Source organism: Artibeus jamaicensis, unplaced genomic scaffold (genome assembly GCF_021234435.1).
Source record: "Artibeus jamaicensis isolate MK-2021 breed Jamaican fruit bat unplaced genomic scaffold, CSHL_Jam_final contig_1410, whole genome shotgun sequence".
Lineage (NCBI taxonomy): Eukaryota > Metazoa > Chordata > Mammalia > Chiroptera > Phyllostomidae > Artibeus > Artibeus jamaicensis.
The window spans coordinates 792235-819280 of record NW_026521281.1 but is presented as its reverse complement, the minus strand read 5'-3'; the positions used below and the strand labels follow the sequence as shown (position 1 = coordinate 819280).

Genomic DNA, 27046 nt, shown 5'->3' with positions numbered 1-27046 from the left:
AGCGGGTCACTCTAGGATTTCAAAGTAATTGTCTGATATTGACACTCAAGGTCTTTCTGCCTCACTGGACTTTCCTTGAGGCAAAAAAACCTTTCAGACCCAACAAAATAACATTGATGACCATCAGGGCTAGTAGGGATGGATGGGACCTTTCTCAAACAACTGTTACCAGTAGTCATTTCTTTCTAGGGACAATCAATGACCCCTCTTTATTTTATTATTTTTTTTTCAATGACCCCTTTTTAAAAGATCTTTATAAGTCAGGAGGAAGAGGTCTTACCTCTTTGCTCAAGGAGGAAGACCTGAAAGATGGGCTCATTTTCCTACAAAGAGGCCCATCCGGAAGAAAGTGGGAGACTGGATTCCTCTGATGAAGTATATACTTCCAGAGAAATTTGACACTGGTCATTAGGAGGAAGTTTTTGATCTCATTTTGCTTCTCTTTTAGGTTTAGCAGCAGCAGCAGAGTTTGACCACATGAATAGGACTTTTTTAGACCACCTTCCTATTAAATCCTGTAGATGTTGTCTGTGGATTGTAAGGAGAGTGTGATAAAACTGGATATTTGTATGTGTATAGTATGAGATGCTTGTATGTGTTTTTTCATTCAGAATACTGAGTTCTAGTAATCTTGTTCATAATTGAGCCCAAGTAGTCTTTTTGTTCCCCTTTTGTGAATAATGTGTGTACCATTCTTTTTTCATTAATTCAGCACTTATTGAGCACCTACTCTGCTTTATATTAGGCTCCCTTCATTTGAAATCAAACAATACACATATCCTCTTGGTAAATTGGGAGTAACAGATTTGATGATTATCTCTTAAGCACTAGATAATAAATAACTCCAGTAGGGATACACACAGGATAGTATGGAGAGTTGAAGAGGCATCCAGATCAGATTAGGAGAATGAGGAAGGCTTTAAGAAGTGAATCTAGAGCTGAATTTTGTAAGGTCAGTAAAGGAACTTCTGAAATTACTCACTAAATGGGTGTTATGTGAGTGAAATAGAATTAGATGATGCTGGGAGAAGGACATTTGCAGCAATGCTGCAAAAGTAGAAAGGCATGAAAAGTATGTGGCACGTTCAGGGACTCCTGCATGCGAATGTGCTAGATTAAGTAAAGGGTGCACTTGGGTGGGCAGTGGTAGGAGTTGAAGTATGTATCATTCTGTTTTCACCCTTCTGGATGATATCTCAGTGTACACTGCTTTCCCCTCTCACTGCAGTTTACCCTTCCCTGGAGTCTGATGATGATGACCCTGCTTTGAAATCTCGACCCAAGAAAAAGAAGAATTCAGATGATGCTCCATGGAGTCCTAAAGGTGATCTATATTTTGTCCTTAAACTCTGTAGGAGTGGTTGAGGGAGAAATAGACTAGAAGTAAGGGGGTTTTTAATATAGGAAGACATGAGTCAAATAAACATTTGTTTATTTAGCAAACTGTGCCTGCTGTGTGCCAGATATTAGGTGCTGAAGCAAAAATGATCAACGAGGCATGGTTCATGCACTCAGTTCAGCAAAGCCAGAGGTGATGGAGCACTTTGCTTCTGATATTACATGGCTTGAGATGAAACAAGGAAGACCTTAAACAGATTTTAGCAAGCAGTTGAAGGCGTTTAAGAGCATTCTGTTACCATCTTCATACCCCTTTGCTAATATTAATGTCAGTGGAGGGAAATTGTGCTGACTCTTGAGCTCCACAAGGCCCAAGACTCTTTAGACTGTCGCCTATTACTGGCTGAGAGGCCATCTCTGAGAAAGGAAGAGAATGATCATTGAGTTGAACATGGAATTTAGAAAATAATAAAATAATTTTACTCATCTCATTGGCTGGGTGGTTTTCACAGTGGAGTGTGTGTCAGTTAGCTTTTGCTGCTCATTCATTCAGCTACCCAAAACAATGGCTTAGAACAACAACAGTTGGTCATTTCTCACGATTCTCCAGACTGACAGAGCTGTTGTTCCAGTTTGGACCAACTTCGCTGGGGCTGGATGGTCTGAAAAGGTCTCCCTCAGGTATCTGGGACCTAACGTGGTTTGGCTGGGACTTCTTTACATGTGGTGTTTTATCCACAAAAAGGCCATGCCAAGCTCTTTCACAAGGTAGCAAGCACAAGGGTATCCAGCATCAAGAGAGGACAAGCCCCAGTGTGCAAGCACTTTTCAAGCCTCTGCTTGTGTCATGTTTCCCATTGGTCCATCAGCCAAAAGCAAGATGCATGGCCAAGCCTTGATTTCATGGGTAGAGAAGTAGATTCCATCTCTTGAAAGGGGGAGCTGCAAAATTCTCATGCATAGCAGGAGATGGGAGCAAATTGAGAGCCATTGCAGCAGACTGCCACAAGGGGTGCTGGCATCTCAGTACCTATGTTTTCCTAGGAAATAAAGGGCCTGCAATCCCCACCCAACCTTATTTGGCTTTTCTGGTGTTTGCTTGGGTTTGGGGGAGTCGTGTGGCAGGGCAGTCCTGGAAAGAGTTCTTGTAGTGTGTCAATCAACAAATGTTTCTTTTTTCTTTCTTCGGGCCTATTTTCTGATTTTATTTTATCATATACTTTGACTTATTAGCATAATAGAAAATGTGTAAATACAGAATATAGAAGAAAGTATAAAAAACACCCATGATTGTGCTACTCAGAAGCAACCACTGTTAATATTTTGACATATTTCCTTCTAGTCTTTTTTCTTGTGCATTTTTATTTTTATGGTTGAAATCACATTGTGTATAAAACATATATTGTACTTTAACATTATTTCACCCTTTATTCAAACTAATGTGTGTAACGTGTGTATATGGTAGCAAATCAAATAGTATGGAGGAGTTTAGGATGAAATGCAATGGTCTTCTGTCTCTACTTTTCCCACCTACAATCTTTTGCCTATAAGACAACCTTATAGCTTTCATTTTTGTTGTGGTTACTTCCAAAACTCAATATTACAGGTTTTATAACATAATTTCCTGATTTATTAACTTAACCTCTGTTTCTCCTTCCATCAGTTTCTGTCGGTCTCTCTGGATTACCCACTCTCTGAGATAAGGATATTAGGGCTGCTATTTTTCTCTTCTTCCCTCCAACCTTCTGTGAGCCACACTTTTTCATTCATTTGTCAGGATTGTTAACATTTACATGGTCTTGTGAATAACACTCCACGTTGACTAGAAGTTGAGTGTAAAAGTTGAAAACCAATAATATATCTGGCCTTTTAAGTAAGTTAATATTGTCATGAGCACATCCTTGTGCCATTGTTTATCAATAATATTTTTATGGTTACAAAGTATTCTGTAACATGGATATATCTCATTTATATAACTTCTTTTTTGATGTGAGGCATTTAGCTTAGCCTCAGGTTTTCACAATTAGTGATAACATTGGGAGTAAACATCTTTTTTTTTCTTAATGGAGACAACTTTACTATTTTTTTAAAAGATTTTATTTATCTTCAGAGGGGAAAGGAAAGAGAAAGGGAGAGAAATATCAATGTATGGTTGTCCCTCATGAGTCCCCTGCTGGGAACTGGCCTGCAACCCAGGCATGTGCCCTGACTGGGAATGGCTCTTTGGTTCACAGGCCCACACTCAATCCACTGAGCTATACCAGCCAGGGCTTGGAGTAAACATCTTTTTATGTAAATGTTTGTATATCTGATTATTTACTTAGGATGGATCTCTAAGAAACTCCGGAAGGGCCAAGGTCTATGAAAAATAAGTACATGGGTATACAGTGAAAAGTTGCTCCAACCCCTGTTCTTCCACAGCCTTCCAGTTTTCCACCTGGAGTCAGCCATTGTTAACAGTTTCATGTTTCTTCTTTCAGAGGTAGCTTATGCATATACAAGTAAACACACATATATTTTTTATTTCCCCCTCTTTTTTTACTCAGTTGGAAGCATACTTTTTAAAAAATTTTATTTAGTTATTTTTCAAGTACAGTTTTTTTGTCTATTTCTCCCATCCCAGCCTCCCCCGACCCTTGCTCCCCCCCTCCCTCCCATTTCCACCCCCCTTAGCTCTCATCCCTGTGTCCTTCCTATTTGTTCCTCCAAATCCCTCCCCCTTTTTCCCCTTAACTTCCCTTCCCTCTCCCCTCTGGTCACTGTTCCCTTGTTCTCTATTTCAGTGTCTTTGGTTTTTTTTTTTTTCCTGCTTGCTTGTTTGTTTTGTTGTTTAGCTTCCTGTTAAAGGTGAGATCATATGGTACTTGTCTTTCAACACCTGGCCTATTTCACTCAGCATAATGCTTTCCAGTTCCATCCATGTTGTTGCAAAGGGTAGGAGCTCCTTCTTTCTCTCTGCTGCATAGAATTCCATTGTGTATATGTACCACAATTTTTTGATCCATTCATTTACTGATGGGCACCTAGGTTGCTTCCAACTCTTGGCTATTGTAAATTGTGCTGCTATGAACATTGTGGTGCATAGGTTCTTTGAAATTGATGTTTTAGGATTCTTAGGATATAATCCTAGCAGTGGAATTGCTGGGTCAAAAGGCAGGTCAATTTTTATTTTTCTGAGAAAATTCCATACTGTTTTCCATAATGGTTGTACCAATCCCACCAACAGTGAACTCAGGACCCCTTTTCCCCACAACCTCTCCAACATTTGTTGTTTGTTGCTTTGTTTATGACACTGTTACGTCCTTTACTTTTCTCGCTTAATGGTTACATCCTAGAGATTGTTTACATACCCACAATCAATGCAATTTGTTAATATGAACATTTTTAAAGGTTTTTATATGTATTGCCAAATTGCCTTTCAGAAAGGCTGTACTAGTGTACAGTCTCACCAGCCACGTGTGAGGGCACTTGGATACAAATCCTCACAGGCATTGGGCATATCAGTTAGGAATAGTGGTTTCCTACAACAGCAGCCCATCGGCATTCTTTGTGAATGCTTATCCCTTCAGAGGCACCAGGCAATGGCTTTACCTCCCACAGAGGGTCTCTGAGTTCTAGTCAGGGAGAAGAAGAGGAGCAAAAGGAAAAAGGAAAAGGCCTGCTGAGCATCACTACCCAAAGAGTTTTAAGTTCCACCTTTTTAATATCATCTTTGACTGAAATTGTGTCATATGGCCAAGATTATCTGCCAGAGAGGCCAGGAGATGCAGTTTTTAGCCACATACATTTCTGTCCCACAAAGCCATGTGTTTTGTTAGTAAGCAAGAAAGGGAAACTGATACTGGATTGAGATCCACCTTGATATTTTTTTCATCTTTGGTAATACATAAGCAAACAACAATATCTTATTTTTATTTGCTTGATTAAACTTTCCTATATGTTCATAGTAGCATTAGAATTTTTTGGTGAATTTTATTTCTGACCTTTGCCCATTTATCCTTGTATGTGTTCAGGCTTTTCAAATTGACCATTTCATACACTAAGGAAATAGTTATCCTTCATATATGTATATAATTTTGTTTATGATACCTTTCCCTGGTTCTACATTTAAAAATCTGAATGTTTCTTTTTTTAAATATAGTTGATTGATTATGCCATTACAGTTGTCCCATTTCCCCCCTTCATTCCCCTCTACCCTCCACACCCCCTTCCCCTCATTCCTCCCATTCCCCCCCTTTAGTTCTTGTCCATGTATCATAAGTTCTTTAGCTTCTACATTTCCCACACTACTCTTGCCCTCCACCTCTCTATTTTTCTCCCCACCATCTATGCTACTTATTCTCTGTGCCTTCTCCCCACCTCTCCTCCTCCCACTCCCCTGTTGCTAACCCTCCATGTGATCTCCATTTCTGTGGCTCCACTCCTGATCTAGTTCTCTGCTTAGTTTGCTTTTGTTTTAGGTGTGGTTGTTAATAACTGTGAGTTTGCTGTCCTTTCACTGTTCCTATTTTTTATCTTAACTTTTCTTAGATAAGTCCCTTTAACATTTCATATAATAAGGGCTTGGTGATGATGAACTCGTTGAACTTGACCTTATCTGAGAAGCGCTTTATTTGCCCTTCCATTCTAAATGAAAGCTTTGCTGGATACCACAATCTTGGATGTAGGTCCTTACCTTTCATGTCTTGGAATACTTCTTTCCAGCCCCTTCTTGCCTGTAAGGTCTCTTTTGAGAAATCAGCTGAGTCTGATGGGAACTCCTTTGTAGGTGACTGTCCCCTTATCTCTTGCTGCTTCTAGAATTCACTCCTTCATTTTAATCTTGGGTAATGCAATTATGATGTGCCTTGGTGTGTTCCTCCTTGGGTTCACCTTCTCTGGGACTCTCAGAGCTTCCTGGACTTCCTGGAAGTCTATTTCCTTTGCCAGATTGGGGAAGTTCACCTTTATTATTTGTTCAAATAACTTTTCCTTTTGTTGCTCTTCTTCTTCTCCTTCTGGTACCCCTATAATTCTGATGTTGGAACGTTTAAAGATGTCCTGGAGGTCCCTAAGCCTCTCCTCATTTTTTGAATTCTTGTTTCTTCATTTTTTTCTGTTTGGTTGTTTTTTTTCTTCCTTCTGGTCCAATCCACTCATTTGAGTCCCAGTTTCCTTCCCATCACTATTGGTTCCCTGTGCATTTTGCTTCGTTTCACTTTAGTGTAGCCTTCATTTTTTCATCTAATTTGCGACTAAAATCAACCAGTTCTGTGAGCATCCTGATCACCAGTGTTTTGCACTGTGCATCTGATAGGTTGGCTATCTCTTGGTCACTTACAAATATTGGCTGTGAGGTTTTGAGCTGTTCTTCTGCTTCAGCCATAATGTTTTGGTCTGTTCACACCTGTTATGTATGAGGGGCGGAGCCTTAGGTATTCACCAAGGTGGGGCAACACACCCTGGCTGGGTTGTGATGCTGTATGTGGGGGTGGGGTCACAGAGAGAACAGTGGTGTTTTTCCTGCTCTCTTTTGGATTTCTGTCCCCTCTGCCACTTCCCACTAGCAAATTGGGCCCTTCTGGTGCTGGTTCCCAGGTGGGTGGACTTGTGTACATTCTAGGACCCTGTGGGTGTCTCCAGTGAGCTCTCCTGTGAGGCTGGGAGCCTCTCTCTGCACCTCAACCCTAATCAGTGCTTTTGGGCTTTAATTCTCATTGCTGGGTACCTGGGTTGCCTGGTCTGTCTCATTGTCCATTTTTTCACCTGGTTTATCTGAGTGTGAATGTATGACCGTGGTTGGCCAGCTGCCTTGCACCCTCACTGGGTCTGCCCATGCCTGGGATAGTCTGGCAGCCACCGCTTTTCTCTGCGGCAACCTCGCTCTGCCAGCCGCTGACTCCGCCTCTCTTACCGGTCTGGATGAATGGTTCGTTGTTGTCGGACTTCCATACAGTTCAGTTTTCTGTCTCTTTTGGTTGTGTTTTTGTTTCTAAATCTTTGTTGTCCTTAAATTTGGTTGTGCGATGAGGTACAGTGTTCCCACCTATGCCTCCATCTTGGCTAGAAGTCTGAATGTTCATATATAAAAATTGATCTGATCCATTGTTTCCCTATTCAGACAGCAGGTAATGAACACCTTTGTAGTTTTAATTTAAATGTATATATCTATGAATGTATATTTCTATAGGTAGAAAGCTAAACACTTTTATCATATTTTCAGAGTAGTCTCTTAACACCACAAGATCGCTGCATTCTACTAAGGGTATTCCCGTTTAAATAAGAATAAGAAAAATATGCCCATCATCACTTAGTATTGTTCTAGAAGTTCTAGACAGCATAATTAGGAATGAAGCAGAAATAAGAACTGTAACTATTGGAAATTAAGAGACCATATTATCATGATATGAGACTTCCTGACGGTGGGAACCCCATTTATTTTTGTCCTCATTGTCTCTGTAGCACTTTATGTATTGCTGGTATGTGTGAGGTGTTCAATATGTGCTTGACAAGTGAAAGAAATTTGATTATATAATTAGAAAATGCAAGAGAATTAGTTGAAAACTGTTAGAATTAATATAAGATGTCAGTAAATTGGGTAATCACTGAATATAAACCAGATATCCAGGTATCAAGAATTGTTATATATAAATAATAACCATAATGCACTGAGAAAAAAAGATTCAATTGTTAATAACTACAATTGCATAAAATTACCAAGAATAATCTTAAGATTATGTGTGGATCCTACATGAAGAAAACTGCAAAACTTGACCAAGGAACATGAAGACCGAGTAAAAACAGGTGTACCATTTGCCTGGTTAGAAATACTGAGTGTTTTAAAGATTCAGTAATTAAATGTATAGGTTTAACACTATCCCGGATCAAAATCCTAATGGAATTTGGCATTGAGCCCATTCTAAAATTAATTTAAAAGAGTAAACAGGTGTGATTGAAGCATTTGGGGGTAGAAAAAGTCAATGAAATTAGCCTTACAAGATGTTTAAAAATATTATATGACAGTGCTACAATAATCAAGTTAATGTGATTATAAGAACAAGAATAATCAGTAAATATTTTACCATTTTATGTTTAATATTTTTTATTATGAAACATTTCAAATATACACAAATTTAGAAAGGTTATTATCATGAATACCCATATAGTTATCACCTATATTTAATGATGACTGTTTTGCTCTATTTGCACATACTTTTTTCAAGACATTTCTTTCTCTCTCTCTCTTTTTATTGTTGTTCAGGTACACTTGTCTCCCTTTTCCCCCCACCCACCCCAGCCATCCCCACCTCTCACCCTTGATCCTACACCTCTCAGGCTTAGTCCATGGGTCCTTTATACATGTTCTTTGACAACCCTTCCCCCTCGTCCCCTTTTATCCTCTCCCACCTCCCCACTAGTTACTGTCAGTTGTTCTTTATTCAATGTCTCTGGTTATATTTTGCTTACTTGTTTGTTTTGTTGATTAGGTTCCATTTATAGGTGAGATGTACTGTATTCGTCTTTCACTGCCTGGCTTATTTCACTTAGCATAATGCTCTCCAGTTCCATCCATGTTGTTGCAAGGGGTAGGAGCTCCTTTTTTTCTTTTGCATACTATCCATCACCTACATGTCCCATAATTTTATCATCCACTCATTTACCGATAGGCACATAGGTTGCTTCCAGCACATGGCTATTGTAAATTGTGCTGTTATGAACAGTGGGGTGCATAGGTTTTTTTGAATTGGTATTTCAGGATTCTTAGGGTATAATTCCAGCAGTGGAATTGCCAGGTCAAAAGGCAGTTCCATTTTTAGTTTTCTGAGGAAATTCCATACTGTTTTCCACAGTGGCTGCACCAGTCTATATTCCCACCAGTGGTATACCAGGGTTCCCTTTTCTCCACATCCTCTCCAGCACTTGTTATTTGTTGATGTGTTTATGATGGCCATTTGGACTAGTGTGAAGTGGTATCTCATTGTGGTTTTAATTAGCATCTATCTGATGGCTAGTGATGCTGAGCATCCTTTCATATGTCTCTGGGTCCTCTGTATGTCTTCTGTGGAGAAGTGTCTGTTCAGGCCCTTTGCCCATTTTTTTTCATTGGGTTGTTTGTCTTCCTGGAGTGGAGTCATGTGAGTTCTTTATGTATTTTGGAGATCAAACCCTTGTCTGAGGTATCATTGGCAAATATATGTTCCCATACAGTTGGTTCCCAATTCATTTTGCTGCTGTTTTCTTTAGCCATGGAGAAGCCTTTTATTTTGATAAAGTCCCATTTGTTTATTCTTTCTCAAGGTATTTTTATTGAGACATCATAAATGTATATTTTCTTGCTGTTCTTCTATCTATTCATCTTATTCATTATTGAAAGTGGGGCATTAAAGTCTTCAACTGTTGTTGAATTATTTTTCTCCCTTCACTTAAGTCAGTTTTTGCTTCATGTATTTTTGGGATCTTTTTTTGAGGTGCATATAGGTTTATAGCTTATATCTTATTAATTGATTGATTCTTTTATCATTATAAAATGTCCCCTCTATGTCTCTAATAACAATTTTTGTATTAAAGTCTATTTTATTTGATATTAGCATAGCCATTCAGTTTCTAATTTGGATAATGTCTTCATGGTATGTCTTTTTCCATCCTTTTGTTTTTATCTGTTTGTGTCTTGAATCTAAAGTGTGTATCTTGTGCCCTGACCTGTGTGTCTCAATTGGTTGGGTGTTGTACTATAAAGTGAAAGGTTGCTGGTTCGATTCCTGGGCAGGACACTTGCTTGGTTTGTGGGTTTGGTCCCTGATTGTGGGCATATAAGAGGCAACTGATTTAGGTTTCTCTCACACATCAAGTTTCTCTCTCTTTCTCCCTCCCTTCTTCTCTCTATAAAAATAAACAAAATTTCAAAAAAGTAAAGTGTGTGTCTTGTAAACAGCATATAGTAGGATTATGAGTTTTTGTCTATTCCGTCAGTCCCTTGCCTTTTAATTGCATAATTTAATCCACCATTATTTAATGTAATAAATGGAAAAGTTGGATTTACATCCATTTTGTTTGTTTGTTTTCTCTGTGTCTTAGTTTTGTTCATTTTTCCATTGCTGTCTTCTTTTGAGCTTTTTCTACTTTGTAGTGTCCCATTTTAATTCAGATTAATATCAACTTAATTTCAATAATATACAAAATCTTTACTCCTTTATAGTTCCATTCTTTCTTCTTTATGCTATTACTGTCACAAGTTACATCTTTATACAGTGTGTACCCATGAACATAGAGATATGATTATTGCTTTATGTAGCTCTCTTTTTAATTAGATAGGAAGCAAGAAAGAATTACAACAAAAATATGTTTATACTTTCTTTTACATTTACCTGCTTAGTTACCTTTATGAACTAATGTTCATTACTTGTGTGGATTTGACTTACTGTGTACTGTCCTTTTATTTTAACCTGAAGAGCTTCTAGCATTTCTTAGGGTAGGTCTATTAACAATGAATTTGTTTTGCTGTCTTTAGAGTTCTTGGTTGACAGTATTTTTCAGCATTTTGAGAATTCCTTGTATGTTACAAGTCACTTCTGCCTTGCTGATTTCAAGGTCCTCTCTTTGCCTTTGATTTTGGTTATGATGTATAGTCTCTTAGAGTTCATTCCAACTTACTCATAGTGTGTTGAACTTTCTTAGGTGTATAGATTAATGTTTTTCATCAAATTTGGAAAAGCTTCAGTGATTATTTTTTTAAATAGTCTTTATGCCCTTTTTTACTCTTTTCTTTTAGGAATCTAACGTGTATTTTGGTACATTTGATGGCATCTCACAGGTCTCTTTGTCTCTGTTCATTATCTTCATTCATTTTAGTTGCTACTCATCAGACTGGAAAAATGTCAACCTATCTTTAAGGTTACTAATTCTTTTTTTTTTAATCCTCATCCGAAGACATTTTTCATTGCTTTTAGGGGAGGGAGAGAGAAACATCAATGTGGGAAACATTCACTGGTTGCCTTCTTGTACGTGCCCCGACTGGGGATTGAACCCACAACCTGGGTATGTGCCCTGATCAGGAATGAAACCCATGACCTTTTGGACTCCAGCAAACTGAGCCACACCAGCTGGGGCCCAAGGTTACAAATTCTTCCTTCTGTCTGCTCAAACCTGCTGTTGAAACCCTCCAGTGAAATTTTCCTTTTAATTATTTGACTTTTAAACTTTAATATATTTATTTGTTTCCTTCTTACAATTTCCATCTTTTGGTACTTTCTGTGTTGTGAAACATCAGTCTCATACTTTTTAAAATTCTTTATATATGGTTTTATTTATGTCTTTGAATGTGTTTAGAATAGCTGGTATAAAATCCTTGTCTAGTAAGTCCAGCTTTGTTTATGAAGTCAGGTACAGTGTTTATTGGTTGCTTGCTTTCGTGTGTATGCCTACACTTTCTTAGTTCTTTGCATGTCTTGCAATTCTTTATGAAAACTGAATATTTAAAATAATGTGGCAACTCTAGAAATCATATATGCCCCACTCTACTTTCCAGGGTTTGTTTTGTTGCTACTTGTTATTTTTTTGTTTATAGAATTAGTTCAGAAAAGTCATTAAAGTATGTATTTTTGTTTGTGGCTACTGAAGTCTCTACTCAGTTAGTTTAGTGGTCATCTAATGATTGAACAGACATTCCTGAAATGCCTAGAGTCAGTAAATCTCTCAGTGCTAGATAAGGGGCTCTATGTGCCTTCAACTGGCAGACAGGCAATTACGACTTTCTTAGGCTTCCTGCCTTTCAGAGCCTCTTTGAGCCAGAGATGAGTGCTTGGGGCTCTCTTAAGTCTTTCCTGATCATTCACATAGACCTTATGAATGCTTAGGGCCTTCTAGATTCCCATAAATTTGTGGGAGCTTTTAAAATCCCCAGTGGATATTTCATTCCTCAGCTTTTCATTTTAAACTTTTGGTTTAGTCTATTGTTTAAACCAAGTGTTACCTATGCCCTTAAGAGCTGTGACATTAAGCACTTGCCTTTAAATACTTTTGATAAATAGCCTCTATGGAGAAGCTTTAGCACTAGGCTTTGAAAGGAAGCTCCAGCTCCTTTTTGTTCCCTACATTACTGGGAATGCGAGCTTTTGTCTTTCAGGACTACTTTTGAGCTCAGGAGACCTAGACCTGGATGGGTCTAGGGCATGTTAAAATACCACTAAGCTCACTGTCTTTACTGAGATTTAGCACCTTTTGTGTGTGTGTTTTTAAATTTTCTTTTTCTTTTTCTTTTTTTTAAAGAGTTATTTATTTATCTTTAGAGGGGAAGGGAAGGAGAGAGGGAGAGAAATATCAATGTATGGTTGCCTCTAGTGCATCCCCTGCAGGGAACTGGCCTGCAGGGAACCTGTCTGCAACCCAGGCATGTGCCCTGACTGGGAATCGAACTGCGATCCTCTGGTTCACAGGCCCGTGCTCAATCCACTGAGCTACACCAGCCAGGGCTATTTTTCAATTACAGTTTACATTCAGTATTATTTTCCAGTAGTTTTAGGTGTACAGGTGGGGGTTAGACAGTCATATACTTTACAAAGTGTTCACACTGATATTTCAAGTATGTTCCCAGTACCATACAGAGTTATTACAATATTATAGACCGTATTCCCTATGCTGTACTTTACATCCCTGGGACTACTTTATGATTAACAATTTGCAGTTTTTCATCCCTTCATCTTTTTTGCTCAATATTTTCTCCCCTCTGTCAACCATAAGTTTGTTCTCTGTATCTATGAGTCTGTTTCTATTTTGCTTGTTTGTTTACTTTGCTCTTATGATTCTATATGTAAGTGAAATCTTACGGTATTTGTGTTTCTCTGTGTGACTTATTTCATTTGGCATAATACCTTCTAGGTCCATCCATGATGTTACAAATGGTAAGATTTCATTATTTTTTAAAAGATTTTATTTATTTATTTCTAGAGAGAAGGGAAGGGAGGGAAGGGAGAGAAACATCAATTTGTGGTTGCCTCTCATATGCCCTCAACTGGTGACCTGGCCTACAGCCCAGGCATGTGCCCCGACTGGTAATCAAACGAGCAACCCTTTGGTTTGCAGGCCAATACTCAGTCCACTGAGCCACAGCATTCAGGGCTAGATTTCATGATTTCTTATGGCTGAGTAATACCTCATTGTATATATGTACCACCACTTGTTTATCCACTCATCTATTAATGGGCAGTTGGGTTGCTTCCATATCTTGGCTTTTGTAAATAATACTGCACCGAACATAGAGGTGCATATATTAATATTCTTTCTAATTGGTTTTTTGTGTTTCTTTGTATATATATCCTAAAGTACAAAGGCTGGGTCATAAGGCAGTTGCATTTTTATTTTTTGAGGCCTCCTCCATACTCTTTTCCGCTGTGGCTGCACTAATCTGTTGTCTCCACCAATAGTGCACCAGGGTTCCCGTTTCTCCACATCCTTGCCAGCACTTGTGGTTTGTTGATTTATTAATGATAGCTGTTCTGACAGTTGTGAGGTGAAACATCACCTATTGTGGTGTTAATTTGCATTTCTCTGACAATTAATTATGCCAGGTGTCTTTTCATATGCCTACTGGCCATCTGTATTCCCTATTTGGAGAAGTGTTTATTCAGCCACTATGGGAAATAGTATGGAGGGCTCTCAAAAATTAAAAAATCATTTTATACTTGGATTGTTTGGTGATTTTTTTCTTTGATGTTGAATGAGTTCTTCATAAATTTTGGAGATTAACCCCTTAATGGATGTGTCATTGGCAAATATCTTCTCTTAATCATTAGGTTGTCTTTTTGTTTTGTTGATGGTTTCTTTTGCTATACAAAAGCTTTCCAGTTTGATGTGATCCCATTTGTTTATTTTTTTCTTTTGTCTTTCTTGCCCCAGGAGATACATCATAAAAAATATTGCTAAGAGAAGTATTGGAGGTTTTACTGCCTATGATTTCTACTAGAAGTTTCACAGTTTCAAGTCATACCACATTAGAGTCTTTAATCCATTTTGAGTTTATTCTTTTATATGGTGTAAGAGGGCGGTCTAGTTTCATTTTTTTTTTTTGCATGTCTCTGTCCAGTTTTGCCATCAACATTTATTGAATAGAATGACTTTACCCCATTGCATGTTCTTGTCTCCTTTGTCATATATTAATTGACCATATAGGTGTGGGTTTATTTCTGGGCTCTCCATTCTGTTCCATTAATCTGTGTCTATTTTTACGCCAGTACCATGATGTTTTGATTACTATGGCCTTGTAGTATAGTTTGATATCAGGTAGCATCGATACCTCCAACTTTGTTCTTCTTTCTCAGGATGGCTCTTGCTATGCCGGGCCTTTTTGTGATTCCGTATAGATTTTTTAATATTTGTTTTAGTTCTTTGAAATATGCCATTGGAATCTTGATAGTAACTGCATTAAATTAATAGATTGCTTTGTATAGTATGGACATTTTGATGATGTTAATTCTTCCCATCCATGAACACAGTATGTGCTTCCACTTATTCATGTCTTCTTCAGTTTCTTTCTTTAATGTCTTACAGTTTTCTGAGTACAGGTTTTTTTACCTCCTTGCTTAAGTTTATTCCTAGATATTTTTTTTTGATGCAATTGTAAATGGGATTGTTTTCTTTGTTTCCCTTTCTGGTAGTTCGTAATTGGTATATAAAAATGCAGTCTGCTTCCAAATATTTATTTTTGCATTCTGCAACTTTACTGAATTCAATTATCAGTTCTAATCATGTTTTGATGGAATCTTTAGGGTTCTGTGTATATAGTATCATGTCATATACAAATAATGACAGTTCTACTTGTTCCTTTCATTTTAGATGCTCTTATTTCTTTTTATTTTCTGATTGTTGTGACTAAGATTTTTGTTAACAAATGAGCCTTGTTTTAAAACCACTTCATGTATAAAACTATAGAGAACCATTTAAAATATACTTATGAACCCATAAACTGAAAATTGTGCATTAACATTTTTGCTAAATTTGCTTCACATCGTTCTTTAAATAAATATCACCTTTAAAGAAAAGACTTCAACCTCCTGAATTGCCTGTTCTGGAATCTGCAAACATTAATACAGAAAGTCTTCTTTGTAGTAATAATAGCTAACAGACCAAGTAATTTTTAAATGTAGTTCAGCACCACCACTACTTCCTTTCTTTTCTGTGACATGGATTTTTTTCTGTACTTAAAAATAGAAAGATCAGTACAGTGAACTCTAATATACCCAACACTGAGAATCAATAGCTATCAATATTTTGCCACATTTGATTCATCTGTAACTACTTCTTTTTTAAATTTATTTATCTTAATTATTATTCAAATACAGTTTTCGGTCTTTTACTCCCATCCCAACCCACTGCCCCAGTCCTTCCCACCTCCCTCCCATTTCCACCCCCCTTAGTTTTTGTCCATGTGTCCTTTATACTTGTTCCTGTAAACCCTTCTTCCCCTTTTCTCCTGATATTCCCTCCCCTCTCCCCTCTGGTCCCTGTCAGCCTGTTCTGTATTTCAGTGCCTTTGGTCATATTTTGCTTGCTTGTTTGTTTCGTTGTTTAGGTTCCTGTTAAAGGTGAGATCATATGGTATTTGTCTTTCACCGCCTGGCTTATTTCACTCAGCATAATGCTTTCCAGTTCTTTTTCTTTCTCAAGATTGTGCTCTAAAGCAAATCCCAGATATTGTGTCATTCCCTATATACTTAAGTATGCATCTCTAAGAGATATGGACAGCTCCCCAAAAAATCACAATTCTGTTATCATGCATAACAAAATTAGTAATAATTTGATAACTTCTTGATGTTATCTAGTACTAAGTTCATAATCAAATTTCATCAATTATCTGACTGAAAAATGTATTTTTGTGCCTTGGCTGGTGTGGCTCAGTGGATTGAGTGCCAGCCTGTGAACTAAATGGTTGCTGGTTCAATTCCCAGTCAGGGTACATGCCTGGGTTCCAGGACAGGTCCCCAGTTGGGGGCACACACGAGGCAACCACACATTGATGTTTCTCTCCTTCTCTTTCTCCCTCCCTTCCCCTCTGTCCAAAAATAAATAAAATAAAAGTCTTTTTTTAAAAATGTATTTTTACAGTGGATTTGTTTAAATCAGAATTTAAACAGGATCTACATTGTATTTGGCTGTCATGCCCTTTAAGTCTCTTAATCTAGACCTGTCTCCCTACTTTTTGTCTTATGCTATTGATTTGCTGTAAAAAAAAAAAAACAACCTGGTATAACTGTTCTGTAGCACATTCCACCTTCTAGGTCTGTTTGTTTCCTTGTGACATTGTCTTTTTAATGAAACCATGCCAGTTATCTTGTAACATGTCTGATTGCTTTCTCATGGTGTCATTTAACTTACTCTTTTGTCTCTGTTTTTCATCAAAATTAGAAGTAATATGAACTGCTTACTTAATTTTAGATCTTTGTCAAAACTACTTCCAGATGATGCTGTGAATTTCCTGTTGTGTTGCATCTGGTGATGCATGGGGTTGTCTGTCTCACTATTACTTACAATAAGGTTAATACTGGGTTAAGGGGGTGATTTCCTGATCTCATCCTTGTAAAGTTGTTTTTCTCTTTTTGAGACTAGCAAGTTACCTGTGAGGTGTAATACTCTGGTACTATATGAATATCTAAATGCCTTAGAGTCACTTGTTTCTAGAAGCACCTGTGATTTTCTAATTTCTGTCATTCCTTCTACATTTATTAGCTGGCATTCTTCTGTAAAGAGATTTCCTTATCATCCAGGGATTTGGTTATACTGAATTATACTGCCTATGTAACTATTTTTTGATTCAAGATTGTTAAGTCATTATAAAAGAGTTGTACAAGAAGATGGTCTTCAGTAGCTCATAGCTTGGTTGTAGACAAAATAACACACATCAACATTAGGGAATGAGATGAGATTATATGTTAAATGTATTAAGTGAGTAGTACATATTATAAGTTCAGGGAAGGGAGGGTTAGAAAAGTCCTAGAAGTCTGCATAGAAGGTTGATTTCAGCTTACCTTTGAATGATGGGCAGGTTTTGAAGATGTGGACAAAAGGGGAGAAGGTACTCCAGGCAGGTTGGATGGTGAGGATGAAGGCACAGGGAGAGAGGATGAGCTGTATATATTGTGAAGGTGCCTGGAGAAACTGAAAATGTGGGTATGGAAATAAGGTTGGTAGGTAGGCCAGGAGCAGAACATGGGAAACCTTAAATGCCAGTTTAGAGAGATTGACCTTTATCCTTTAATAAATTTGTGCTGTGTGTACTTTAGGAACTTGTGAATCAGCTTCTTATAATGACGGGAAGCAAAATTTGGCTTTAAAGCCAGAAGCAGGAAGACCAAGGAGCGCATCTGTGGGGGGCTCAGAGATAGGGAATATGGTTGGCATTCAGGTAAATGTCTACATCCTCTTTCCTCTACAGCCCGCGTGACCCCAACTCTACCAAAGCAGGACCGTCCAGTGCGGGAGGGGACCCGAGTAGCTTCCATTGAGACAGGTTTGGCAGCAGCAGCTGCAAAGCTGGCCCAGCAGGTAGGTGCTGACACTCAAGCAATGGCCCTGCTATAGACCCTAGTTTGACCTAAGAGCCTCAAAGCTCAGACCTTCAGGTTGATAGGGCCTCACTGTTACCTCACTGGGGAGTGGCTAATCTTTGATCTTTATCTATGACAGTATCCTAGCCCCTCCTAGATCCTTCACATTCCAGCTCAGTGAAAAGCTACTTCCATAGGTCACACAGTTGACATGATTTAGGATGAAAGAAAATAGGGGGTCTGAGAAAAACCCTTGCTTTTCTGGATGCATAAAAACCTCTCAGATGAGAAACACCAGGTCTGTCCTTGAGTGAAAGCATTTGCCTTTAGATGAAGCCCCGAGAAGTTGACTCATTTAAGTATATTCAAGTTCTTAGCCATCTCCTAGTACTAGAATTTGATTTTGGGGGGAGAGACTTTTCTTGTCCTCTATACCAAAAATTATTGCCTTTATTTTTACTCCCTGCTTCCCGAAACACCTCACCCATTAATTGTTGGCTTAAAGGGTCACTTCACTAGAATGAAGTTGAACTGTTAGCATATTAGAATTTGCAAAGTTATTTAATGTTGATAATGTGCTCAGCAAGCCTGGTTGCAGTTGGGGGGAATCTTCTGGTTATCTCCTTATGGATGTCCCCATAGCTCCTCATGCCACATCCTGTTGCTTAGAGCATTTTTTGAGCATCTGTTTTATGTTAGGTGTTTTGTATATATAGTGTCTCATGTAATCTTCCCAATACCACTTTTCAATAGGTGATATTTTCATCATTTTACAGGTGAAGAAAATGAGCCTCTCTTTAAGAGACTAGTCCAGAATAATACAGCCAGTAAATGGAGGAGACAAGATTCAAACTCATATCTTCTAACTTTCATGTTCCTTGCTATTTAAATAAAATGAAATTGTTAAGTTTTATATAATTCAGTAATTATATCCTATTTAAATAAAAGTTAATAGAATGATGTTTTTAATATGATGTTCTATGGCACTCTAGAATTGCTTGCAAGTGTCCTAGAGGTTATTGTTTGGAGCCAGCAGAGACCAAGCAGGTCAGGCGGCTCTTCTTTGACCAGAACTTTTCTGTTATGTATATCCTAGTGCCGTGTAAAGTGTAATTTGAAAAAAGGAGTTCTGCTTTAAATAAACAGATAAGTTAATTAAAAGTGTGATAAGTACTCAGTATGTTCTGAGGAGGCCACTTCTGTTCGGGTTATCAGGGATGACCTGAAAGAAGAGGTTTTGAAATTGGGGAGGAGGGGTTTTGCAGACTGAGCTTTTGAAAGGCACAGGGAAGCATTCCAGGAGAAGATAATTTGATACAGCACACAAAATCCTTCCTTTTGATTTGGTCTCTGGTCACTTCTCCTCTCTGAGCTCCTGCCAGCCCCTTGTGTATGCCCTTTATACCAGCCATACACACTGTTGCACTATGGTACTCCTAGTTCACTCATTGTATCAGATTGTGTCATTCTTCCATGCCTTTGCACTGGCCATTGGGAATCATACCCTCGTCTCAGATGCTTTACCTAACACCCCTTCACACCATCTACCATCAATGTATTTCACTCTCCTTCTGTGCTTCCATAGCATTCCCCTATGGTACTTATAAGTGTGCTTTTCTGTGGCCCTTATTAAATTGTAATTGTGTCACGGGTTGGGGGGTAGATATAATTTAATTTGGTGTTCCCACTATGTGAAGCATATGTTTAGCCAGTGTTAAGTGAGCAAGTGAACGAATGAATGAGCAGACCTTTCTGGACTGGAGGATTCATACTGAGGAGCAGGGTAAGATAAAGAAAAATTTAAAAAATGGATTATGGAGCTAGCCTCTCTGAGTTTGAATCCTTGTTCTACCATTGAGCAAATTACTTAATTTCTCTGTGTCTCAGCTTCCTCATAGACTTTGAGGATTAGGTGAGGTAATATGTAATGTCAACGCTCTGAGAACGGCACCTGCTACAGAGTCTATTTACTGTACACATGTTTGCTTTTCATCATTATCATGATGGGTCAGGTTGGTGTAAGTGGCCAGACTGTGGAAGACCATGAAATCAGGCTAGGGAGTTTGAACTTGGATGCAGACCTGCTAGGCTTTTGAGCAAAGGAATGTCAAAGTGGAAGTGGGCTTGTCCTAAGACAGTCTAGTCTTCTGTGGGGAATCTGGGCAAGTTATATAAGAAGTAAATAGGCAACAAAGGTAAAAAAAAAGGCTACATGATCTAGTTATAAACAGATAATTTCTGGATTCAGATGACAGAAATGGGGGCAGCTATGCAGTTCCTGTTATGGGTGGAATAGCAGCGTGGCTGGGAAAAGATTCTGAAACCACATGGCTTGGGTCTCAATCCCAGATTTGCTGCTTATTGGTCCTGTAATCTTGAGAAAATGACTTAACCTCTCGGTGCCATGATTTCTTCTTCTAAAGTGGAATTATAATTCTAATACTTCTTTTGAATATTAAATGAGTTAAATTAGAGATTAGTACTTGGCATGTATTACTGATATTATTATTCTTATTTCCTGGGAATTCCTGTGGTAGCCACAGCCTGTCAGATCTGCCAAAGGCAGGAGTAGGCCTGTGTTGCCAAAAGAAGGCAAAGAAATGTAATCACTGAGTTGGGTCTATGTGGCTGTGTAGCATTTCGGAAGGTAAAGTTGCTATATGCTCTCAGCATCACCTTTCTAGGTTCTCAGGGCTTCAGATGCCCGCTATATAGATACCCACTACCCAGTGGATATTAAATCCATAGAGCAATGGGTGGATGGAATCCAAGATATTGGGAGAAGTGACATAACTCATTATTCCCTCTAGCCACACCCAGATCAAAGTGTTAAGACCAGTGAACTAAAGGATTGTCAAGTCCTCTATTAAAAGAAAAAGGCCAGTAAGAGGAAGAGACACCATTTTGAGAAATGAAGATAAGAGTAGTAGTAGTTTACTGCTTGTTGAGTGCTTATTATGTACTACATACTTTTATGTCATTATTTAATCTCTCTGACAACCCTGGAAAACATTATTTTGCCTATTTTACAGATGAGGCAGTTGAGATACAGAAAGGTTAGTAAGTTGAACAAGGTCATCCAACTTAGGAAGACAAATCTAGATTTGAACCTAAGTTTATGTTATTCCAAACCTACCACTACTTTTTTACTTTCACATGTCCCATTTTGAGAAGTATGCTGGGTGGGTGTTTAAATAGGCCTGGTGGAATCCTAGATGCAACAGTGCTTTAGCTATGAGGCTTTGGACTCAATACGCTTACTCCTTGCACCTCAGTTTTCTTATCTGCAATCTGAGAGATTTTCTTTCTCAGGGCTGCTCTGTGGAGTAAGTAGGATAACATATATGAAGTGCCTCTCAGCCCTGGCATAAATTTAGCTATTATTATGAGAAGTTTCCATGATCCACCTCATAACTGGCAGTGTTCGCACCGAAGCCGAAGTCTCAACTCATTTCTTTTTCTGTTGCCACCGTACTGATTAGTGGCAGTGGTGACTTAAGGATAAATGGTACCGAAGAGGTGACCTCAGGTATTGGAAGGCCTTTGTGTTTGTGTGTACATATGCCCCCACTAGACTCGGGCTGGGGGCGGGTTGCAGAAGCACACTGACTGTTGTCTAGTTTCCTTTCTGGGAAATTCTCTTTTCTTTACTCCTGAATTCCCCCTCCCACTTGGCTTGTGTTTCAGGAGCTACAGAAGGCCCAAAAGAAGAAATATATCAAGAAGAAGCCTTTGTTGAAGGAGGTAGAACAACCTCGCCCTCAAGAGTCCAATCCCAGTGTGGCAGCACCAGCCCCAACTCTGGCTACCGCACCCCAGCTTCTCACCTCCTCCTCACCCCTGCCTCCTCCTGAGCCTAAGCAAGAGGCCCTCTCAGGAAGCCTTGCTGACCATGAGTATACTGCTCGTCCCAATACCTTCGGCATGGCCCAGGCAAACCGCAGCACCACACCCATGGCCCCTGGGGTCTTTTTGACTCAGCGGCGCCCTTCAGTTGGCTCCCAGAGCAATCAAGCAGGACAAGGTACAGTTGCCATGTGTTCATAGAATTTAGAAGGAACTTAGGTCCACCAGCTCCAAACACAGTGCAGTGGGTAGATGACAATAACAGGAGGGACACTGGTGGCTAAGGTACTTGGACTTGATCTCATAGGCTATAAAGAGACACTGACTGGTGTTAAGTAGAGACAGGCTCAGCTGTGGGTTGAGAAAGATGCTTCTGGTGGCCAAAGTGGAGGGTGGGCTGAAGATGGGAAGTCTAAGGAGGAGACACGTGCACCATCTAAGCTGCACTGGAGAGAGGCTAGGGCTCTCGCAGAGGGAATGGAGAGAGGGAGGGGATAAGTTGGTGACAGGTAGAGGAGGTCACATGGGACATGGGAGGTGATTTTGAGGTGGGGAGAGGGGAAGAGGCAAAGGTCAGGCACTCAGGCTCTCTTTTTCCTCATTTTTGCCTTCAAAGCACAGTCCCTAGAGTACATAACTCAAGGGGATGAGATTGGTGTGGCATTGGGGTGATGATAATGGGGGTTTTGAATGAAACAAGGCTCTGGAGGTGGCAACTTGAGGGACATCGAGATAGTCACTCACCAGGTACTCATCTGATACTGATGGAAAGGATAAGAGGACAGGTAGGCACAGTCATCTCCCTGAAGAATTTAGGAAGGAAAAATGATTGCACCGAAGAGATCAGTGGGGAAAAGGAACCAGACAGACTAACCAGGAAGTTTGTAGCTGCTGCAGGAGGTCATAGGAAGAAGAGCCAACGCATGTGGTTTTGGATGGAAGTAGTTAAGGAGTGCCTCTTGCCCAAGATGGGCCCCGAAGCCAGATGTGAGGACGGGGAAACTCTGGACAGAGCAACAGAGGCAGAGGGTGGTCTGAGGACAGTTGGTGCCTGAGTTGCTGCTGGAGCGCTTGCCATAGCATTTGCTTACCTCTTCATTGCCCCACAGGAAAGCGTCCCAAAAAGGGCCTGGCCACAGCAAAGCAGAGACTCGGCCGCATCCTGAAAATCCACAGAAATGGCAAACTACTTCTGTGAGCTCCCTTGTATCCTGCACCTCACCCCTACACCCCCACTGCCTTCTCCATTATCAACTCTCGGGGCACTCCTGGATCCTGTCTGCCCTGAACAAGGTGCTGAGGCACATTGTCCTGCTTTCTTGGAACTGACCAAAGGCAGGGACTCCCCAGCGGGCCTCTTCACTGACTCCTCCAACCCCCTCCCCACTTCCACTAGAGCATTTTGCCTTCCTTCTCCATACCTCTGAGTAACAGGTAAATGGGAAAGGTTTCAAGCTGACTAGAACCCTCTTCTCTGCTGCTCCAACCCATTTCCCTTTCACCAGCCTTGTTGTTCCATTAGTCTTGTCCCCACCTGGAGCCACAAGGCAGGATGAGGAGAGGCAAGAGAAGAGCCTGGGCCCCTAGGTATTTCTCTGGCCACGAAGTGGGAGGCCCAGCACGCAACACTTCCCACAACTCCAGAAGCCCCCCCACCTCTGCCCATCATTCTTCCTTTCCCTTCCTTCCCCCAGCCCAGTGGATATTTCCCACTGGAGATTCGTTCCTGGGAGAAGGGGCTGGCCTCTGCCCTTTCTTGCCAAATGGTTTATGGAAATAAAGAGGAGGGCCCAGAGTCTTCTTACTGCCCCACCTGGGCCATTTCCAGAGGTAGCCTAGAAAGGTCATGGGCTGACTTCACGCATCTTGGAACAGGAGAGATTCCTGTCACTTCTCAGGATGGGAAGAGGATTGACACCTAAGCCTTTGACCATGACTTTGTAGCTCATTGGGGGAAGCTACTTTTGGGTGGCAGTAGATGAAGCCCCCATCCCAGCCTGAGCTCCAGGGATTTGCCTGGATTTTGAGGTCCTGCAGAACATCCACGTGGCTGTGGCCCAGCAGGTGAAATATCATCTCCTAAAGGCCTGAAAACACCTGTCACTGAAGCAGGTAGCGTGGGGTTCCACGGCCTGCCCTCTTCACCTGTACCACAGAGCACAGTGTGGACCTTCCAGGGAGGATGTGCCAGGGCAGCTGAGCCCTGGGTTCTCCATCGGGAGCCTCCCTGCTTCTTTCCCCACCTGATGTCTTGATCTGAAGACCACAGAACTCAGAAACCTCACTCCTGGGCCTCTGCACTCCCAGACATCAGGTCAATGCTCAAGCAGAGTGCAGAGGACCACCCCGGAGCTGGAGCCTGGGAGAGGAGGCCCTCAGCTGTAAAGGAGCTGATCATCTGATCCTCCCTTCCCCTCTTCCCTTTGTGGATGTCTGTTGTCCCAACAGTGCCCACCCCTCTCCCGCCCCTTCCCCCAGCTCCCTCCATCTTCACCTATCATACCTCCCTGGCAACCTGGACTGGATGGAGAATGTCGCTCTCCCTCTCCTTTGGCACTGCCCCAGTGGAGTGCATCCTTACCCTCTACCCCACTCCAACTTCACCCCAGTTTACCCAGTGCTTCCGGGGAACTTAACAGCTAGAATGCAGGCCACAGGAAATTTGTGACTTTCCTTGTCGTCTTTGTGTCTCCAGTCCATCTTTTCTCCACAGCCCACATCTATTCTCCTTCCTTAGAATCAGGGGTCCATTAGCCCCATTTGCTTTTTCTATCTTGGATACCCCAGGGGCCAAGCAGTCCTCCATCTAGTTACACCAAAGGCAAAAAGCCTGGCTACCTCCCCCTTAGCACGTGAGGTCCCCACTCCCCTCCTCTGTGTTTCCACCCAGCTTTGCTTTTCTTGGAGATTTCAAGGCAGCAGAGGGTGATGATGGGGAGGGAAGGGGGCAGCCTGTGTCCCTGTGTAGCCACTGCCTGACGAGGCCCTGACCGCTATAACCAAGACCAGGACCCCAGCCCTTCTGCCCATTAACAACCCCCCACCCCTTGATCTTTCAAAGGCAGCTAATTGCTAGCAAATCCCCCTAGTTCCAGGCCTCTTTCCCCTCTGTTTCTTTGTTAGAAGTTTCTGTGGAGCTGAAACCCAACCTCCATTTGTCGGGGTTTCCATTTAGTTTAGTTGAACTCTCCGAGCTTCCTGTTTGTTGTTTTGTGTTTCAAATGAAAAGCAAGTTTACCCTCAGAGTTATGCTTTTCCAAAGAGGCTAGTGTGCTTTTTCTTTTTTAATGTTTCAGGTTCTAAGTGAAGTGAGTTGGGGAGGGGTTAGGAGTGGTAGTAACCAAGGTTTAGAACATGGTGAGTTACCTCTGGTCTCCTATCCCCAGCACAGAGCTGGGAGTTGGATAGGGGCAGGGAGAGAGGATTTCTATTCACCTTTAATATATTTTTACAAAAAAGCAAACAATTTAAAAACAAGCCCACTGCTTCTGTACATGTTTAAATATATTTTTAGAAGTGGGTAGGATTGTGAATTTCTGATGCAGGGCCTTTTTATAAACAGGTTAGAATAGCATCCTACAGACTTCTCTTGGTTCCCCCCCCCCACCGTTTTTTCTTATGTTGTGTTACTAATGTAATTTATATTTTTTTTTAGGTCCTCCCTTTCCTATAGAGATAAAAGTGATTTATCTTGGCAATTGCTTTGCTTGGTATTTTTTGGTGGTGGTGGTGGTGGTGGTGGTGGTGGCAGCGGCGGCGGCGGCAGTGGTGGTGGTGGGGATGGGTTCAGGAATGTCACCTTCCCTTTATTTCCTCTCTGACTCTCCCTCCCATCAAATCAGCACTTCCTTGGTACCCAACTGTATAATTGAGGAGGGCTGAAGACAAGCTCCCTGCCCTCATGAGAGACCTAGTTCACACAACACAAACAAATATTCGGAAGGATAGTGAGCAGAAAAGAAAGAGTGAAACAATTCAAAGGGGCCTAACTAGTTTGTTGGGAAGGCTTCCATAGCTTCCACGGGCAGTTTTTAGCAGTGACACCAGTATCTTTTTTTGTGCAAATGGGCAGTTTTTGGTTCTCACTCTCTCTCACTGCTCCAGGCTGAACTTACTGTGTTTAGGGCCAGTGCGAGGGGTAGAATATAATTATTAGAGCTAACATATGATCCTAGATCCTGCTCTTAGTGAGATTGTGTGTGTGTGTGTGTGTGTGTGTGTGTGTGTGTATTTAATCCTCACCAACATACTCATCCTACTGATGAGGAAAGGGAGGCCAAAAAAACCCCATCGTATATCATAAGTTGTGGGGCCTGCCTTGTTTCAAAGTCTGTGTTCTTATCACAGTTCTACCATGTTTCACTGATACCCACTACCATCTATTAAGTGCCTTCACTGTGCTGAGCATTGGGCTAGGGGTTTCAATTGGGATATTTCATTTAATCCTCAGTGACACTTCTGGGAGATAGTTAATGGCCTATTTTACAGTGAAGGAGGCTGATGCTTGTTAGTGGTTTTTCACAGCAGGATCTGGCTGACTTCAAAACTCATGTTCTTTCTCCTCACCATGTTAGAAAATGTTCTATAATTCACTGACCCAACAGGTGTATATTGAGCACCTGTTTTATGCAGGATGTACCATTGAGAGTTGTGTCCTGAGGAAAGCCCTGGAGTGGCGTTGGGAGTCTCAGTTCCCAATTGACACCACCCTGACTCTGTGTGACCCAGGGAATGGCTGCTTACTGTCTGAAGGTCACAGTAAAAGGAGTTTGAACCCAATCAGGATTTCTTCATCCTGGAGATTCTGTATTTGTGGGTCTGCGGTGAGGCTATCTGGGCTTGAAACCTACTGGCTAAATGACCTCCTACAGCCTTCCCAATCTGAATCTTGCCATTAGGCAGGGTTTGGATATAGAAGGTTCTTGTCTTTGGGCAGGGGAGCTGTGTCTCCTGGTAAAAAGGCAACAGGAAAGGGGGGAGGGATTTCAGCCTTTGCAAGAATGGTGGGTTGGGTTCTCTTCATCACCAGCTCTCACCACTCCTCTCCCCAGTGAGAGGCCAAAGCACCATCACCAGCCTCAGTTTAGAGGATAAGCTAGAGTCTTGGTGACCTTACTCCTCACCCAGGCAGGAGGGGCTAACACATAGAGGCTGCTCTCTAAAAATTGGAAGGAGAGCCCTGACTGGTGTGGCTCAGTTTGTTGGGCATTGTCCTGCAAAGTGAAAGGTCACCAGTTGGTCAGGGCACATATCTGGGTTGCAGGTTCGGTCCACAGTCGGGGCCCTTTGGAAGGCAGCTGATCAGTGTTTCTCTCCCTCTCTTTCTCCCTCCCTTTCCTCTCTCTAAA

General features: G+C 40.9%; 1 protein-coding gene across 2 annotated transcripts in view; it reads left to right on the top strand.

Annotated features, from left to right (window-relative positions):
• PHF8 (PHD finger protein 8) overlaps positions 1–25396 on the top strand; it is a 93371-nt gene extending 67975 nt beyond the window's left edge. The window contains exons 18-21 of one of the 2 annotated variants that reach the window (XM_037153670.2): positions 1229–1324; positions 17741–17850; positions 21540–21876; positions 22808–25396. In XM_037153670.2, the coding sequence (XP_037009565.1) occupies positions 1229–1324; positions 17741–17850; positions 21540–21876; positions 22808–22896 (632 nt within the window). In that variant the 3' untranslated portion in view covers positions 22897–25396. Of the gene's footprint in view, positions 1–1228; positions 1325–17740; positions 17851–18628; positions 21515–21539; positions 21877–22807 lie in introns of those variants that run through there. The other variant, XM_037153671.2, reaches the window with a different exon arrangement.
• The last annotated feature ends 1650 nt before the right edge of the window (positions 25397–27046 follow it).